The 18,571-nt window shown below is 38.7% G+C and overlaps 7 protein-coding genes across 7 annotated transcripts in view; 6 read left to right on the top strand and 1 right to left on the bottom strand.

Annotated features, from left to right (window-relative positions):
- BATDEDRAFT_25559 (uncharacterized protein) overlaps nt 1–3,341 on the top strand; it is a gene marked incomplete at both ends in the record, with an annotated part of 5,688 nt that extends 2,347 nt beyond the window's left edge. The window contains 3 exons of the mRNA XM_006679415.1: nt 991–1,097; nt 1,271–1,526; nt 1,647–3,341. Of these exons, the coding sequence (XP_006679478.1) occupies nt 991–1,097; nt 1,271–1,526; nt 1,647–3,341 (2,058 nt within the window). The remainder of the gene's footprint in view (nt 1–990; nt 1,098–1,270; nt 1,527–1,646) is intronic.
- A 1,586-nt stretch (nt 3,342–4,927) lies between these two features.
- BATDEDRAFT_89445 (uncharacterized protein) lies at nt 4,928–6,640 on the top strand (the record flags this gene model as incomplete). The annotated part of the gene is made up of 1 exon (XM_006679610.1): nt 4,928–6,640. One exon carries the CDS (start codon nt 4,928–4,930, stop codon nt 6,638–6,640), a length of 1,713 nt encoding a protein of 570 aa, XP_006679673.1.
- A 675-nt stretch (nt 6,641–7,315) lies between these two features.
- Nucleotides 7,316–11,516, top strand: BATDEDRAFT_35304 (uncharacterized protein). Its single transcript, XM_006679509.1, has 13 exons — nt 7,316–7,584; nt 7,725–7,800; nt 7,868–8,093; nt 8,179–8,260; nt 8,340–8,431; nt 8,522–8,687; nt 8,761–9,027; nt 9,114–9,196; nt 9,287–9,452; nt 9,542–9,639; nt 9,715–9,842; nt 9,948–10,847; nt 10,919–11,516. Exons 1-13 carry the CDS (start codon nt 7,339–7,341, stop codon nt 11,311–11,313), a joined length of 2,925 nt encoding a protein of 974 aa, XP_006679572.1. The 5' UTR covers nt 7,316–7,338; the 3' UTR covers nt 11,314–11,516.
- A 3-nt stretch (nt 11,517–11,519) lies between these two features.
- Nucleotides 11,520–11,845, bottom strand: BATDEDRAFT_89268 (uncharacterized protein; the record flags this gene model as incomplete). Its single annotated transcript, XM_006679682.1, has 2 exons — nt 11,520–11,656; nt 11,761–11,845. 2 exons carry the CDS (start codon nt 11,843–11,845, stop codon nt 11,520–11,522), a joined length of 222 nt encoding a protein of 73 aa, XP_006679745.1.
- Nucleotides 11,846–11,980: 135 nt separating this feature from the next.
- Nucleotides 11,981–13,628, top strand: BATDEDRAFT_89446 (uncharacterized protein; the record flags this gene model as incomplete). Its single annotated transcript, XM_006679611.1, has 2 exons — nt 11,981–12,148; nt 12,228–13,628. The coding sequence occupies 2 exons, from the start codon at nt 11,981–11,983 to the stop codon at nt 13,626–13,628; spliced, it is 1,569 nt and encodes a 522-aa protein (XP_006679674.1).
- A 685-nt stretch (nt 13,629–14,313) lies between these two features.
- On the top strand, nt 14,314–15,907 carry BATDEDRAFT_35305 (uncharacterized protein). Its single transcript, XM_006679510.1, has 2 exons — nt 14,314–15,124; nt 15,638–15,907. Exons 1-2 carry the CDS (start codon nt 14,636–14,638, stop codon nt 15,677–15,679), a joined length of 531 nt encoding a protein of 176 aa, XP_006679573.1. The 5' UTR covers nt 14,314–14,635; the 3' UTR covers nt 15,680–15,907.
- A 21-nt stretch (nt 15,908–15,928) lies between these two features.
- BATDEDRAFT_25564 (uncharacterized protein) lies at nt 15,929–17,143 on the top strand (the record flags this gene model as incomplete). Its single annotated transcript, XM_006679416.1, has 1 exon — nt 15,929–17,143. One exon carries the CDS (start codon nt 15,929–15,931, stop codon nt 17,141–17,143), a length of 1,215 nt encoding a protein of 404 aa, XP_006679479.1.
- Between the last annotated feature and the right edge of the window lie 1,428 nt (nt 17,144–18,571).

Consider the following 18,571-nt stretch of genomic DNA (forward strand, 5'->3'; position numbering starts at 1 on the left):
TTGCAAACTATTTGATTGAAGCTGGCAAAAGACCAGCCAAAACAGTTTGAAATTTTTGAAGTTCTGTAATAATCCAGTTGATTACTATAAATCGACGAGTTTACGTTACTTCAACTATTCACTGCTGTATTCACGTAAAATAGACCATATCTTGCAGCGATCGACTCTGAAATAAACAATAGTTTAGTATGTGTTGTTTTTCCAGTACATATTGACTTGGATAGACGTCCTCAACTCGTTGGTGTCTGAAATTGATTGACACAACCTCATTCTTTACTATACTCGAGTCATTTATACTGGGTTAAAAATCGACAATAGAGTAGTGTAGTGTAGCTCCAATCTGCGCGCCGTTTGTTGAATGGTTGGTAAACCATATCTGATCAAATAGTTGTTTTGTGGAATGGAATATTGTTTGGAATAATATGCGTGTTTTGGAATGTTGCATGTCATTGTTTAAAAAGTCTTGACAACTTGATCAGTTTTTAAACACACCGACCATCATAGGATACACAACCAAACTATAGTTTTAAACTAGTGTGTTACACCCTGCATTTTTGAGTTTATGGAATCATACATTGTGCGATCATCAGATTCATACATTGCAATCCAAACATTTGTTTGGATAGTGTCGACAAAATTCTGAACATATTCATTGTTGCCAATCTGTCCGACTCAAGAGTTGGTTTTTGTCGTAATATTATCATCAAGATCATTGACATTGTTGACTGATATTTGCGTTTGAAACGTCTCGTCATTCAAGTGTTGATGACCACAGGGTTGTTAAACCATCAATCAATCATTTGATGACAATCTATTATAGAAGATAGATATTCATACGTAAAAGGACATATCTGGATGATGAACCAGCATAAACTGTTTGTGAACAATGATTTCAAGAATACAATCTTGTTCAGTAAATTGGCAATAATTCAACATGAGACTGTTTATTATGCATTTTAGCCTATTTGATGCTCCCTTATGTGGATACAGCATATCACCAAGTCGTTAAAGCTATATGCTTACAAAACGACCGTTGTTAAGGGACAGCCGCTAAGCATGAATGATTTATGCATCTATCTATTATGGCACAAGCCAGCGTAGCACTATAGAAACAGTATCAAGCGTTTGTGACATGGTGCTAGAATAGGGAGGACCAATTAAAAGGATTGCTGAAAATAGTCTGGATGAAAAGGATGGATAAGCTGAAGGGCGACTAAAGGTATTGAAAATACATATTTTGAACAATAATCTTTCATCAACTTAATACCAGCTGCATCGATTGCGAGTTATACAAACTGACTGATCATACCTCGCATTCCATAATTCCTCAAATGATTGTTTTTTTGGTAGCAGTTTTAGCTGCTGCATCTTGCATCAATGCTCAGATTCCTACAGAACAACCTGCTTTTGTTGAACATGCTTGGTCCAAGTATAGACCCATCAACCTTTATCGCGATGCTGGATTGTTTACCTTTTTCCCATATACTCTTGAGCAGCGAAATGTTCTAGTGTCAAATGCCGAAAATGTATTCAAGGCAAGTTGTCATTCCATCACAATCTGATACCATAACCAACACAATATATTGCAGCATATTATTAACTGACCAACACATTACAATCGAATTCCAATGATTCAACATGTCCAGGCATGGGTCAATTTTGAATCAAAAATGGAATATCATGGTCAAGAGGCAAATCCGTATCCTGCTCTTGAGCATATCCGAAACAATATCGAAACCCTTACTGATAAACAGCTCCAGCTTGGGTTACTGGATGCATTCACTCGAACTCGCGATGCACATACTTTCATGACGTTAGCTGGTCCGTATAGTTGCTTTTATGTTACCACAGGAATCTTTTTTCAATTTATTGATGGTCCAGGAGATATGATCCAAGACCCAACAATCGTCGTCAGTAAACCCGTCAATCGTGAAATATTTGACCTACTACGTAATACTGCTTATAGTCGAATTAGAGTTGGAGATCAACTTGTCAGTATTAACGGCCTCACTTTTTACCAGTGGAAAAACAAACATCGAAATGTCATTGGTGGGTCTACCGAGTCTCATAGTCAGCGTCTAGCATTAAAATATTTGACCTTCAGATATGGATCTTATACCCCACTTCCTAGTGAAGACTCTATCAAGCTTAAACTCAAATCTCGTAACGGTATCATATACGAAGTTGATGCACTACACATGTCTAAGCATCGATATAGCTGCTGGGAATACTCCAGTAAACTTTACAAACATTTGACAGGCGTGAATCTTGATATACATTTAGAAAATACAGTTGCTGTAAAATCCAATAGTCATGCCTTGTCAACTACAACAGTCGATGATCGTACCACAAGTTCCCAATCTACCAAGTCATTGGTCACTCCTCGCCATATTCGAAAGCGGGATCAAATCAGTCAATATCAAGACACAGGACGATTGTCAAAACGTGATTTACGGATTTCATTTTATCAAACGAGTATACTCGGACTATCTTGGACAATTTGGAGACCCAACGATCAAAACATGGGAATAATCAGACTGGCATCGTTCAGCTGCACGTCCCGCACAACAAACATGCAAAATACTCTTGAAGCCATTCTTGAAGTGACAAGACTATTGAAGACAGTGCTCAAAAACACCAATTCTATTTTGATCGATGTTCGTGAAGGTGGTGGTGGATGTCCAATTTTTGCAAATGCCATTCCACAGCTATTCAAGAGCAAGCTTGAACCATTTCAAGTGAAATATCTCATAAACAAGGTCACATCCAATATGTTTGCAAATTCACCCGAGGAATTGAAATCATCTCGTAATGCTTGGTCCAAAACACCAGCTGGAAGCAAGTATTCAGTATTGCATTATATTATGGATCCAAAGGAATTAGGAACTTACAATCCGATTTATGATAAACCAATGGGTGTATTTACCAGTGGTAATTGCGTTTCTGCATGTGAAGTCATGACAGAATCCGTGCAGTCATTTGGAATCGGAACAGTGTTTGGTGAAGATGTCACAACGGCAGGTGCTGGTGCAAATGGTTGGGATCTAGATCCAGAACTTATCTTTTATGATCCGACAGACTTTAAACCAATGCCATTCAAAAAAGAGTTGACATCTGATACCAAGGAAACATTTTACAACGGAATGGCTGTAGGTCATCGGGCATTTGTCCGTAATGTCAATCATAAAGAACATCCGATTGAAGATATTGGCATCGTATCTGACGTTGTAATCCGACCACGGTTGGAAGATATTCTTTCTGGCGGAACGATTAATTCGCAGTACAATTATATTGCAAACTATTTGATTGAAGCTGGCAAAAGACCAGCCAAAACAGTTTGAAATCCTTGGAATTCTGTAATAATCCAGTTTATTACTATAAATCGACGAGTTTACGTTACTTCAACTATTCACTGCTGTATTCACGTAAAATAGACCATATCTTGCAGCGATCGACTCTGAAATAAACAATAGTTTAGTATGTGTTGTTTTTCCAGTACATATTGACTTGGATAGACGTCCTCAACTCGTTGGTGTCTGAAATTGATTGACACAATCTCATTCCTTACTATACTCGAGTCATTTATGCTGGGTTAAAAATCGACAATATAGAGTAGTGTAATGTAGCTCCAATCTGCGCGCCGTTTGTTGAATGGTTGGTAAACCATATCTGATCAAATAGTTGTTTTGTGGAATGGAATACTGTCTAGAATAATATGCGTGTTTTGGAATGTTGCATGTCATTGTTTAGAAAGTCTTGACAACTTGATCAGTTTTTAAACACACCGACCATTATAGGATACACAACCAAACTATAGTTTTAAACTGGTGTGTTACACCTTGCATTTTTGAGTTTATGGATTCATACATTGTGCGATCATCAGATTCATACATTGTAATCCAAACATTGAATTTGTTTGGATAGTGTCAATAAAATTCTGAACATATTCATTGTTGCCAATCTGTCCGACTCAAGAGTTGGTTTTTGTCGTAATATTATCATCAAGATCATTGACATTGTTGACTGATATTTGCGTTTGAAACGTCTCGTCATTCAAGTGTTGATGACCACAGGGTTGTTAAACCATCAATCAATCATTTGATGACAATCTATTATAGAAGATAGATATTCATACGTAAAAGGACATATTTGGATGATGAACCAGCATAAACTGTTTGTGAACAATGATTTCAAGAATACAATCTTGTTCAGTAAATTGGCAATAATTCAACATGAGACTGTTTATTATGCATTTTAGCCTATTTGATGCTCCCTTCATGTGGATACAGCATATCACCAAGTCGTTAAAGCTATATGCTTACAAAACGACCGTTGTTAAGGGACAGCCGCTAAGCATGAATGATTTATGCATCTATCTATTATGGCACAAGCCAGCGTAGCACTATAGAAACAGTATCAAGCGTTTGTGACATGGTGCTAGAATAGGGAGGACCAATTAAAAGGATTGCTGAAAATAGTCTGGATGAAAAGGATGGATAAGCTGAAGGGCGACTAAAGGTATTGAAAATACATATTTTGAACAATAATCTTTCATCAACTTAATACCAGCTGCATCGATTGCGAGTTATACAAACTGACTGATCATACCTCGCATTCCATAATTCCTCAAATGATTGTTTTTTTGGTAGCAGTTTTAGCTGCTGCATCTTGCATCAATGCTCAGATTCCTACAGAACAACCTGCTTTTGTTGAACATGCTTGGTCCAAGTATAGACCCATCAACCTTTATCGCGATGCTGGATTGTTTACCTTTTTCCCATATACTCTTGAGCAGCGAAATGTTCTAGTGTCAAATGCCGAAAATGTATTCAAGGCAAGTTGTCATTCCATCACAATCTGATACCATAACCAACACAATATATTGCAGCATATTATTAACTGACCAACACATTACAATCGAATTCCAATGATTCAACATGTCCAGGCATGGGTCAATTTTGAATCAAAAATGGAATATCATGGTCAAGAGGCAAATCCATATCCTGCTCTCGAGCATATCCGAAACAATATCGAAACCCTTACTGATGAACAGATCCAGCTTGGGTTACTGGATGCATTCACTCGAACTCGCGATGCACATACTTTCATGACGTTAGCTGGTCCGTATAGTTGCTTTTATGTTACCACAGGAATCTTTTTTCAATTTATTGATGGTCCAGGAGATATGATCCAAGACCCAACAATCGTCGTCAGTAAACCCGTCAATCGTGAAATATTTGACCTACTACGTAATACTGCTTATAGTCGAATTAGAGTTGGAGATCAACTTGTCAGCATTAACGGCCTCACTTTTTACCAGTGGAAAAACAAACATCGAAATGTCATTGGTGGGTCTACCGAGTCTCATAGTCAGCGTTTAGCATTAAAATATTTGACCTTCAGATATGGATCTTATACCCCACTTCCTAGTGAAGACTCTATCAAGCTTAAACTCAAATCTCGTAACGGTATCATATACGAAGTTGATGCACTACACATGTCTAAGCATCGATATAGCTGCTGGGAATACTCCAGTAAACTTTACACACAGCTGACAGGCGTGAATCTTGATATACATTTAGAAAATACAGTTGCTGTGAGAGCCAATAGTCATGCCTTGTCAACTACAACAGTCGATGATCATACCACAAGTTCCCAATCTACCATGTCATTGGTCACTCCTCGCCATATTCGAAAACGGGATCAAAACAGTCAAGATCAAGACACAGGACGATTGTCAAAACGTGGTTTACGGATTTCATTTTATCAAACAGATATACTCGAACTATCTTGGACAATTTGGAAACCTGACAGCCAAAACATGGGAATAATCGAATTGACATCGTTCGGGTGCACGTCTCGTAAAACAAACACGCAAAAGATTCCTGAAGGAATTCTTGAAGTGGAAAGACTATTGAAGACAGTGCTCAAAAACACCAATTCTATTTTGATCGATGTTCGTGAAGGTGGTGGTGGAAGTATGGATTTTGCAAATGGCATTCTACAGCTATTCAAGAGTGATATTGAGCCATTTAAAGTGAAATGTCTCATAAACGAAGTCACATTCAATATGTTTGTAGAATCACCCATAGATTTGAAATCGTCTCGTAATGCTTGGCTCAAAACACCAGCTGGAAGCAAGTACTCACTATTCCATGATTTTACGGATCCAAAGGAATTCAACACTTACGATCCGGTTTATGATAAACCAATGGGTGTATTTACCAGTGGTAATTGCGCTTCTGCGTGCGAAATTATGGCAGGAACTGTGCAGTCGTATAACATTGGAACAGTGTTTGGTGAGGATGCCACAACAGCAGGTTCCGGTGCAGTCGTTTGGAGTTTAGATCCAGAACTTATCTTTTATGATTCGACAGACTTTAAACCAATGCCATTCAAAAAAGAGTTGACATCTCATACCAATGAGGAATTTTACAACAAAATGGAGGTAGGTCATCGAGCATTCATCCGTAATGGCAATCGTAAAGGACGGCCGGTTGAAGATATTGGCATCGTATCTAATGTTGTAATCCGACCACAACTGGAAGATATTATTTTTGACACAACAGATAGTCCACAGTACAATTTTATTGCAAACTATTTGATTGAAGCTGGCAAAAGACCAGCCAAAACAGTTTGAAATTTTTGAAGTTCTGTAATAATCCAGTTGATTACTATAAATCGACGAGTTTACGTCACTTCAACTATTCACTGCTGTATTCACGTAAAATGGAGTTTGCATTTATCTTGCAGCAATCGACTTGTTGGAATAAACAATGTTTGAATACTTGTCGTTTTCGTACATAAATCGACAATAGAGTAGTGTAGTGTAGCTCCAATCTGCGCGCCGTTTGTTGAATGGTTGGTAAACCATATCTGATCAAATAGTTGTTTTGTGGAATGGAATATTGTTTGGAATAACATGCGTGTTTTGGAATGTTGCATGTCATTGTTTAAAAAGTCTTGACAACTTGATCAGTTTTTAAACACACCGACCATCATAGGATACACAACCAAACTATAGTTTTAAACTAGTGTGTTACACCCTGCATTTTTGAGTTTGTGGAATCATACATTGTGCGATCATCAGATTCATACATTGCAATCCAACATTTGTTTGGAAACTCTTTTCTGTTGTATCCTGATATTAGATACGCTTTAGTTCAAGAAACCCAAGATTCCAACTTGATACAATCACCAAAAGATTAACAGAATTCAATATTGACCAATCACTTTATGAGATTGCGTATTTGACTCTTATTTAGTGTTCTATTTTACGTGAATACGGCAGGATAAAGCCATTGTATTGATAACAGTCGAAACTCGATACCAAGAGCAATGGATTCTTCGTATAACGACCCATCAGATCTATCTATTCAGAGCCATTCTGACACTGCTCACACTTCTTTATCCACCTCATCTGATATCTTTACTCCCGAAATTCCCAGCACTTGGAATACTCGAAACCAAGCTCAGTCTGACCAGCCATTCAGTCCAACTAACACAACTGACTGCAGTAGTGTGTCCATTGGTCGCTCGGTCAGAAACAGTGCTGATGGTGACTCTCTTTCAGCTCCCCATTTGGTATATTGTTTTGTCTTGCCCGAATCATTGCTACGATCCATTTATCCTAAATCATGCTGGGCTATTGGCTTTTTGCATTGGTGTTCAACTGGATCTAGAGTTGGGTCAATGTAATGATCAATCTTATTGGAGTTTAATAGGATTATATAGGCTCGCCATTGTACTGTCCTAATTACAAAACATCCATCATGAGTAGTATCAGGACATCTGCAAGAGGTAATCTTGTACTCATTCAACTTTATTCAATTCAGTGTCGAGTCTAATCTTTGTTTTACAAATCAAGTACTTGGATTGATAGAAGAGCTTGCCCAAGAACAGTATTCACAACAGCATAGTCTACCAAAACGTAAACCACATAGCAAGTATTCTTTTAGCACCATTTCTCAGCATAAACTAGATCCGTTGCAGGACTTGGTCTCCATTGATTCCATCAAAAAGCGATTAATGGCTCAAACCGAGACTATTATGGAGGGCATGGTAGCAGATATGACGTCGACTCGTGTTGTTCGGTGAGGTTTACTGAATAGATGTGTTTTAATTTCTGACCATCCAAGTTGAATGATCGTTTACTTATGCTATTGTCAACAATGTCAGATTTTTTGGGTTTGTTGTACAAAACATTCTGGCTAGAATGTATCATCGTGGTGTACACATTAACGAGGCAGAGATTGCAAGGGTAGTACACGTAGCTCAATCGAAATGAGACCTATTAGTATCGTGATATTTACCTACCCTGCCTTTAAAATACTTGATAGTTAAAACTGGTTGCTCAGGATGCACAAAACAGAGGACTATCGTTAGTATTTCTTCCATGTCACAAAAGTCACATTGATTATTTAGTTGTCAGGTGAGGTTTTATTCATGCTGTTGTCCATCGAAACCACTCAATCTTGGATCCGTCAAATAAAATCTAATATGGCTTAATGGAAATACATAGCTATATTCTGTACCGTCTTGGGTTTGCGTTGCCGCATATTGCTGCAGGAGATAATCTCAATATGCCGTTTGTGGGATGGCTACTTCGTCACAATGGAGCTTTTTTTATTCGTCGCCAGTGGGGAGACGATCGACTTTACAACGGAATCATGAAAGAATACATTGAAGTAAGTCTTGATATGTATGTCATCTCAACTATTAGAAATAATTGACATTTTTTTCAAACCACACTCATGCTAGATTCTTCTTGAACGCGGTTACAATATTGAAGCGTTTGTTGAGGGTACACGCAGTCGTACTGGTAAACCTCTCCAGCCTAAATTTGGAGTTCTTAAAATCATTTTAGATGCAGTGTGGAATCAACGTGTGAGCGACTTGATTATTGTACCTGTAAGTATTGGCTACGACAAGGTGATTGAAACGCCATCTTATGCAGATGAGCTTCTCGGTACACCTAAACAGAAAGAATCACTTGTACAGTTATTGAATAATGTGAATATTCTCCAGGTAATGTTGCATTTTTAACACAGGATGTTTCGTTTTTAGAAAACAGATTGAGCTTGACTTTTATACTTTACTATAACACCATGTAGCTCAAGTGGGGCCGTATTGATGTGCGGTTTGGTGAGCCATTTTCTCTCAAGGAATACATGCATCGTGAGGGACTACGTCGTGGGTAAGTTCATTAATTGGTTGTATTTGAATTTCATAAAACAACTCACTTGCTATTGTACTATTTTATAAATATGTGGTTTTGTGACGGTAGATTTGAGGTTGGCAAGTTTGGCAACGTATACGATAAGGCGATTGTGTTGCAGTCACTTGGGTATAAAGTCCTTGGTGACGTGAATAGAATTAGTGTTGTTATGCCTACTGCACTGGTTGGTACGACTCTTTTGACGCTCCGTGGTCGTGGTGTAGGTCGTAACGAGGTAATCAAATCAGGCTGTTTGTTTTTACTACCAAAACTAGTTTATTTTAATCAGCTCTATTTTGGAAATCCCATATATAAATGTTCTAGCTGATTCGTAAAGTCAACTGGCTAAAAAAAGAAATCGTTGCCAAAGGTGGACAAGTGGCCGAGTTTGGCACCACACCATTGAGTGTTATTGTTGATCGGTAAGTATAGCCACTATTCTCTGCACTGGAAGTGTATTAAACAAGTTTGCTTGCGTATTGAATCATGCAACTTAGTGCTCTCCACGTTCTTGGCGATCTTACGGGAAGGCGGAGCGAATTGCTCGAGCCAGTGTACTACCCTGCCAAGCGATTTGAACTAAGTTTTTATCGCAATCAAGTCATTCATTTGTTTGTTTCCGAATGTAAGACATACCATTATGATAAAAATTGGCTTTGGCCAAGAGTTTAGTTTATTGTTTTGCAGTTTATAATATGCTTGTTGATAAAACTGTAAATTATTTTTATAGGTATTGTTTTGGTTTCCATGTATGCAACCATTAAGGCAGGCGGACCCGTCAAAGCACAACGAATACCTATTGTACCTCATTTAACCGACGACGTATCTTTTCTCTCTCAGCTTCTCAAAAACGAATTTGTGTATGGCGAAGGTGGAATGGGCAAAAATCTTCCACTAACAATCACGAATCTGCATGCGGCAAACGTTTTGGAGGTTGGTAAATTTGAAATTAGTGAAAATGCATCAGCAAGCTCGCAAGAATGGGTAACTCTTTCTACGGAAGAACGCCGGATTGGGAGAGAAACGTTTGATTTTTATTGCTTTCTCATGTGGCCTTTTGTTGAAACGTACTGGCTGGCTTGTGTTTCGTTGTATACGATTGTACCTAGTGCAAAGGTCGTTGGTGCAGGACAATTGCAACTTCATTGGGTTGATGAACGTGTGTTTTTAAAACGATGCCAGCACTTTGGAAGGACATTGTATAGCGAGGGTGATTTATCCTACTTTGAAGCAGTGAATAAGGAAACGTTACAAAATGCTATTCGGAGACTGATGGAAATGGGTGTTGTGGTGATTCGAAAAGGGGCACATCCAGATACAGGTTCTGCGGTATTGCAAAAGGAGGCAAAGGATGATGGTATAAAGGAGAAGGGGGTTAAAGAAGGCGGTGGATCGTGGATTGCGCTGTCGTTAACCTGGATGCCTACCAACTCTTTTCCTGAGCCCGAGCTAATTGTGGAGCCAGAGGTACTACACGTTGAAGAAGTTTGCCGCGTATCTGCCAATGACAATGCCCCAAGTAATGTTTCCGAGTATGCCAAGCCTTTGCGTAGACGGAAATGGGGAGGACATATGGAAGGGTTTCAAGTTTTTTCATCGACTCAACAGCCATCCAATGATGCGAATTCTGGTATGTTTAGGATTTGGTAAATGTGCCGAGTATACATTGTAGTGTGATTTAACAGTTTTGGATACTTTTAGAGTCAGATTTGAACACATTGTCACAAGGGACTAGTGAGCTAACTGACAAGATTTTGCCAGATCTCGATACCACGCCTATATCTACACATCATCTAAAGCCTCAAGCCCAATCGCAGCAACATCGCTCTTTTTACAAGCCCAAAGCATCACCACCAGTTGAGTCGGAATCATACAATGCACTGTTGGATTCATGGTACCAACTCAAACCAACGGGAAAACTGTGGGATTTGTGTGAGCAAATTGGACGATACAGACGGGAGGGTAAAAACCGACGGGACACAAATGCAGTTGCAGTGAGAGTGCTACGGCTTGCAAGGATTGCATCCCAATGGACTGATGGGAGTGGATCTAGTGGGCCAAACGATCGTAATTCCAAGCAAAGAGCCAAAATCTAACCAATGGATAATGAGTGGGAAATATAATTTCATTTGAACACTGCTGGTATTAGTACAGCACTATAATTGTATCCATTGATCAGACAATTCAGATTTGTTGTATTAAACTACTTGAGCAACAGATGATTTCAGCCAAGCGATTACATCTAGACCAAGACCGTCCTTGACTTGGTCATGATAACAATATAAAAGCAATATGAATTTATTTAAAGCTTCTTGGAAAACCACTCAGGATATTGCTTGAGCTGAGATGCGGCAGAGTCAATCACCCAGTCACCATAGCGTAGATATGAAGTCAAGATCATTCTAGCAGTGTCATTTTCAATCTTTTTCTGGTCGAGTTCTAATCAATGCATGTCAGAGTTAGCAGTGGCTTTAGTCCAAAGCGAAATGAGGCGATACAATGACTTGTAAAGTGGGAGTAGTTTGTTAGTGAATGATAGTTACCTATTCCAGCAGCACGCTGAGAACCGGCAGCAACAGCAGCGACTAGCGTGACATCAACACCGACTTGGAGTAGTCTTCCTAACATGACAGAATACGATGGATAGTTGGTCTAGATGGGCAACATTTTGCTGCTCTGCAATAGAATCGAGTCACGTGGAATGAGGTTGTTTAAATTGCATCGATTCCAACCTGCAATTTGAAGCGATTGGAAGTAAGCACGATGGATCAGAGTGTCAGAGGATCTGCTACTACTGAGCAAGGCTCGTCTCATACAGTATCTAGTTCCCCTTCATTCACTACTGATTCCTTCATCTTTATTTCTCCAACTGGTTCTCCCATCTTTATTTCTCCAACTGCTTCTTCAGCTTCGGTTGCAATTTCGCCAACGGTAAGTTTATTTGCCATCATGAATCATTCGAATTTACACTTGTTTATCTCTGTTTTAATATATATATAATCTTGTTTAGTCTATAGTCAGCCATCCTAATACAACCCAGGCCAAAAATTCTAGTCCAGTTCTGTTTATAGGTATTGGCCTGGCCTCCCTAATTGCACTAGGAATGGTTGCTCTTTTGCTGTATTACATTTTAAAACATCGATCTCTTGCCAAGAAGCACGAAAAAACCCAAAATACCAGCCCTATTTCAAAGGAATCTTATGATGGCGGTGAATTTTGTATTTCGAATCAACACCATAGTCGTCAACTTCATAAGCAACAAAAATCACCACAACCACTGTCATTGGATCCATCATTATTTCAAATTCAATCTCGACAATTAAAAATGAGTACTCTACCTAGACTTGAACTGCCAGAGTCATCGTATAGTCCCCTGTCAGTTACATTTATCAACGGCTTAGCCTCTCCTTTTGCTCTGTCGCTTAGAGACGACACATCAACTTGCAATGCACTCAAACTGCGCGACTCAATGTATGCACCGCCACATGTAATATCTGCCTATCCACATACTCCAACCAACTGCCTCGGTGTTAATCTTGACCAACCCTCAGTTTCACTAATTACTCCCCCGGACTCGTCCAAACTCCAACAGGCTACTCCCGATCTTTATTGGGAGCGTGCATACTATTTTGATGAAGATCCAAACTTTGATGGGTACAATGGTGTTCTTGTGCCTGGTCATACTGGGATTCGTCATTCACAGATTTCATTACAAGATTCATCCAACCTGGATATGGCTGTACTTTCTAGCATGGTCACAGTCAATGTCCCTATCAATGATTCATTTGCAAATCTCAGTCCCAGACTTGGCTCAATCATGGCTTCACCAAGTAAACCATACCTTGCTTTTCCCCTTGCTGAAAGCTTAGAAACTGCGCTACATTGCTCCACACAAATATCATCTTCAGAGCGCAGCACAAATCAGACCCCTCATGACTCAAATCCAGATGCGGCCTACAATCCAAAAAATGTACCCAGCCAACCATCTCCATTGTATACACCTTCGGTGCATCAAATAGAATTGAACCCCAACAATTATGACATGGATCGATCTGCTGAAAGTATAAATTCTGACTCTAGCTCTACTGCAATGCCATTTACCTCGACTGAGTGGGCTGCATCTCTTTCTCGAATGGCTTTCTCGCATCAATATATTTCGACTATGCAAACCACCAAAAATAGCGCTACATCTATGCCTTTTCAACATCAGAATATGCAGCTGAATTTTGCAAGTAATGATACTGATATGAACGACTCGTACACGAATATAGAACATGCAATCTTTACTCGTCCTGTCTCATTTTCCAGCAAATCTTTTGCATCAAGTGCATCTGCTACCTCGAATAACATATGGTTCGATACTGATTCAAAGACAGACTCTTTACATGATTCCACTGCCGTATTCACGTAAAATGGATCACTAGATATGCCAAGATACATAGTAAACGGTCAGTTTCATGTTTGATTGGTGCCAAATTTACTGGGAAACAACGTGCTCTCTGGACCTCCTAATAAGGTTCATTGATCTTTATGCCCATTTTTGTACAAAAACAGCAAATGTTCAATACAGTGTTTGTATCTGTTCCAATAAACTCCATATCCTTGACATTTTTAACCTCCAACTTCCCTTTGTCCATACCAAACATTGAGTGATTGAAATGAAAACAATTGTCACTCCTGATTTACAATCATTGTTTTGTTGGACTAGAACGCGAACGTATCTGATTCCAGAATACAAGAGCGTGTACAGAGTTGTATTGACAACATCAACAGTCCAATTCAATATGTGCAGTCTAGTGTACAAGTATGGTTTAAATTTGGCGATTGTACAATGTATGACTACCAAAAAGAAAAAAAGGACAACTATAGTCTGATTGTGCCTCATATAATGAACGTGTTTGAAGAATTGAGAATGTCTATTAAGAAGCAGTCAACTCCCAATAGAAAAACGCAACGAGTGTCCAGCCATTGTGTATTACCAAGAAAATACAAGTGTTGTATTCTACGTGAATACGGCTGTAAAAAGGACGCGGCAGATTGAAAACATTTCGATCCTGACCAGTTTCACTTTCACGTAAAAACTCTTTTATCAGTACAGCATATTACCTTTGCCAAATAGATATCCATATTGAAACTAACAATATATTTAAGACGGCTTCGATTTTTCAACACCCTATATCAGTGGCAGACAAAAAGGCAGAGCTTTGTTGCTGTTGTTTTGTTTGAAAACGCAAGATATTTACCACGTCATATTACAGATAGGACCAAACCAATTTCGAATCCAAACAAGGGTTGGCGCACTGGCTTACTTGCATTATATATTTTAAAAAGTTGCAAGTGTGCAGCCATTAGCTTGGCTGATACTAAACCCACTTTTAGCACTCCAGTTAAAGCAAACCTCACTGTAGGAGAAAAGCAATGTCAATCTTTTTCAATACAGCATCATCAAAACTTATTCAACCCATCATCACATTTCAAGACATTGCTGAGACACCATATTTTATCATTGGTCTGATTCTCATCGTGCTATCTTTAACGACAACGCTCACACTATCGGTGCGATATCTAACGCGTGCATTTATAGCCCAAAGAAGATCTGCATTGGGATGGTCATTGCTTATCGTCAACGTGACGTCATTTGTTTCCACATTTGCCGAGACTCTTAATACCTATGTGACCAACTCTGTCGCCATGACAACTATTCGAATTTGGTGCTGGCTGATCACAGCTATGCAACTTAATTTGTTGAGTATCGATATTATGCAAGTGTATAGTTTAGTTTTAGGATTGGAACCATTGTATGCTCGAATTGGTATAGTCAAAATTGCTGCCTTTGGCATACACATTGCTATTAATGCGCTGTTGTACTCATCAAGTCTATTTGATTTTAATCCGGATTTAAACAAGGTACGTTTGAAGTATCATGTGTGCGGTATTAAATCTTGAAATGCATTTACAGCCGTATTCACGTAGAATACAACACTTGTATTTTCTTGGTAATACACAATGGCTGGACACTCGTTGCGTTTTTCTATTGGGAGTTGACTGCTTCTTAATAGACATTCTCAATTCTTCAAACACGTTCATTATATGAGGCACAATCAGACTATAGTTGTCCTTTTTTTCTTTTTTGGTAGTCATACATTGTACAATCGCCAAATTTAAACCATACTTGTACACTAGACTGCACATATTGAATTGGACTGTTGATGTTGTCAATACAACTCTGTACACGCTCTTGTATTCTGGAATCAGATACGTTCGCGTTCTAGTCCAACAAAACAATGATTGTAAATCAGGAGTGACAATTGTTTTCATTTCAATCACTCAATGTTTGGTATGGACAAAGGGAAGTTGGAGGTTAAAAATGTACGATTTACTGGAACTGTGATGTGACTGTTGCTTTAAACATTTGTTCAGTTTTACACAAAAATAAGCAAAGAGCATAATGTTTCCCAGTAAATTTGGCACCAATCAAACATGAGACTAGCTATTTACTATATATTCCAACTCCACTAGCTAATGCTTTACTTTACATAAATTGTAATGTACACTTTATGTAAAACTAACCAAGTACACAAAACCCAGTATTTAATCGTTGCCTTTAGTTGATGATTAAAACTTGGCTAATAGGATTAAATTTGTTTTAAATGCCATCAAACTGCAAAATAAATCAACGCCATGCCACGTATAATCCAGATCGCATTAACCATGTCAGGAGTATATACCATTTTTGTATCGCTTTTCAGCACAATCATGAATATTGTTATCGTAACAACATTTCAAAAACGATTCCGTCATGCAATACAAACACCTCCAGCAACTAAACCCAAACTTGTTCAAAACTGGCTGACACGATTATTCAAGGCAGATCCTCAAATCAACGTTAAAAGCCGTAAGGCTATTTCATTAGTGACCAAACCGTACAAAATACACACTCATCAAACTCTTGTCACTCTGGCAGCATCATCCATTATTCTTTCTATTGGAAGCCTGGCTGGATTGATTGTGATGCAATATAGTCTTTCGACTACAGGCGATAGAAAGTCGATGCTGATGATTGTGCATATGCACCAGGTTAGTTTGGGGCTATTCTGTTTGTATACAGCGGGTCAGACATACTTGTTTGAGATGATCAAGCATACACACGAAAGTATAGCACTGGGAACAGGAATGAATCATGGGCTAGCTAATATCTCTGGAAGCTCTGGAATGGAGTCTGCTGTTGGCTCATATACATCTGGCGGGCTACATCGAGGCGTAGTTAATTCAACCACGGGGATATCTATTGCAGGTATTTTACTTCGTCCATCAGAATCGCATCCTATTCATTCCAGCAAACGCCGAGCACCCATTGACGAGTTTCTACGTGACACGCGCAGCATCAGCACTGAAGCGTCCTTATCAAGCAGTATTAACAAGCCTCAAGCCATTACAACTAATACATCGTCCAAAAGTAGCTCATCTGAAGTAGTAATGGGCAGTTTGAGATCTAATGGAGCCATACCAACAAATGGATTGATTGGCATACCTTTCAGTGCAAGTCGAACACGAATCGTATCAAGTGATTATGTCGAAAATCATATTTTGCCATCTGGAGGTGAACAGCCAACTTTGATATCAAAAACACTGGCATGTAGCCATTCAATTGGTCAAGCAGAGTTATCGACTTCTTCAGTCTTTGTCTCACTTAATGCTAAGCTACCATCACTTGAATTCAAGAATATAGTGGAACTTCCAGGTACAAGTCTAGGTAATCTTGAGCCGCCTGATACAATACTTGCGCAAAGAAGTAGACCTAGATCGTCTTCTTGCGGATCAAAACCGCACTCGAAAACTAGCATAGATTTCAACTCTAATGGGAAAATATTTCATGACCTAAACAATACTTTAGACGATGGTCATTTGAAAGCACTACCAAAATAATCCTGACAGTCTTTATAGTGCCAAATGTATTATTTTAATCGAGTTAGTATATGTAGTCGTGTCATCTTTAAATAATATATGCATATGTTGTTTCGTTTATACTATACATGTTGCTGTTGTAACTGGCCAAAGTGGGTGTTGAGCGTTTGAATAATCAAAACAGTCTCGAGTTTGCTTCAATAATGTATAGTTTGATACCTTGGGTTTAATAGTAATCCACAAAGATGCAATCGATCAAATACTTGACTATTTTTAGTTTAGTCGTCAAGGTAGGTGATAGAATACGTAAAACTCTTGGCTAATACCAGTCTAGATTGCTTTAAACAACATGTCATGGTTTGATGTAATCATGAAACAACATACTCGAGATAAACGGTCATTCATTGAGCCGTATACAATGCTTACAGCTGAAGACGCACTTTTGAAAGATCTGGTTGAATCATATAGCATAGCGTTATTTGCATCCATCTTGCTTTTGAGTATGCGCGTTCAAAAGTCCATCTACTACATTTGTATCAATCAAGTGGCCAACTATCAAAACGCTTTATCCAACAGACCATAATATGGTGTTCTCATGTAGTCTAATGTTTACAGCCAACACAAGAATACTCAAGCAGCATATTTTATTGTTATACCCTCCACCAGTACAAATTGCCCATGTTCTGAATACAGTTGTATTGATGTAAAATAAAACAAAGTGCCAAGATACATAGTAAACGGCCAGTTTCATGGAGTGATGATTCTCACCAAATTTACTGGACAATGGTGTCTTCTGAGCCCCCTTTAAAGTTTACTGATCTTTCTCATGATGGTCAGCATGGAAACAGCGGCTGTATCTTGGATTGTACAATACTTGTTCTCGAGATAAAACACACAAGAGGTTCGAGCTTGACAATCGGCCGAATCAGACATGTGAATTGCGATAGATGGGGTTTGCTTGTAAACTTGTCGATCGTTCAATATATGGCTGTGTCAAAAAACGAGAAAGGTTTGAAAAAGATCATTTCAGTTTAAAATTACTGCTTGTGCCATCTCGATGGTTGTCGTCTAAAACTTGATCAAGGGAGCTGTAAATGCTTTGAATTTCAGGGGTTTTGAAAACGGCATTGGAGCATTTCCCAATCTCGTTTGACTCTAGACAGCATCTTATTTGACAAAGCTACACATGCACTGATTAAACATGGTTTGCCAACCGTTTAAATAGTGTCGCAAGATATAGAATCTCATTACACTGCTCCGTATTGACCATTCTCGACCCAGCTGACAATAAAAATGAGTTTATACGACGTGCAATTGCAGAAACTGAAAAAGAATTGTGTGTTTATTGAGAGTACAGTCCATTTCTGGTAGAAAAACACCAAGCATTTAATCATTGTTTATTTCGGAGCAAAATAGAGACCCCGATTGCAAGATCAATGCAAGTGTTTC

The sequence above is a fragment of the Batrachochytrium dendrobatidis genome, assembly GCF_000203795.2.
Source record: "Batrachochytrium dendrobatidis JAM81 unplaced genomic scaffold BATDEscaffold_7, whole genome shotgun sequence".
In the NCBI taxonomy this organism is placed as follows: Eukaryota; Fungi; Chytridiomycota; class Chytridiomycetes; order Rhizophydiales; genus Batrachochytrium; species Batrachochytrium dendrobatidis.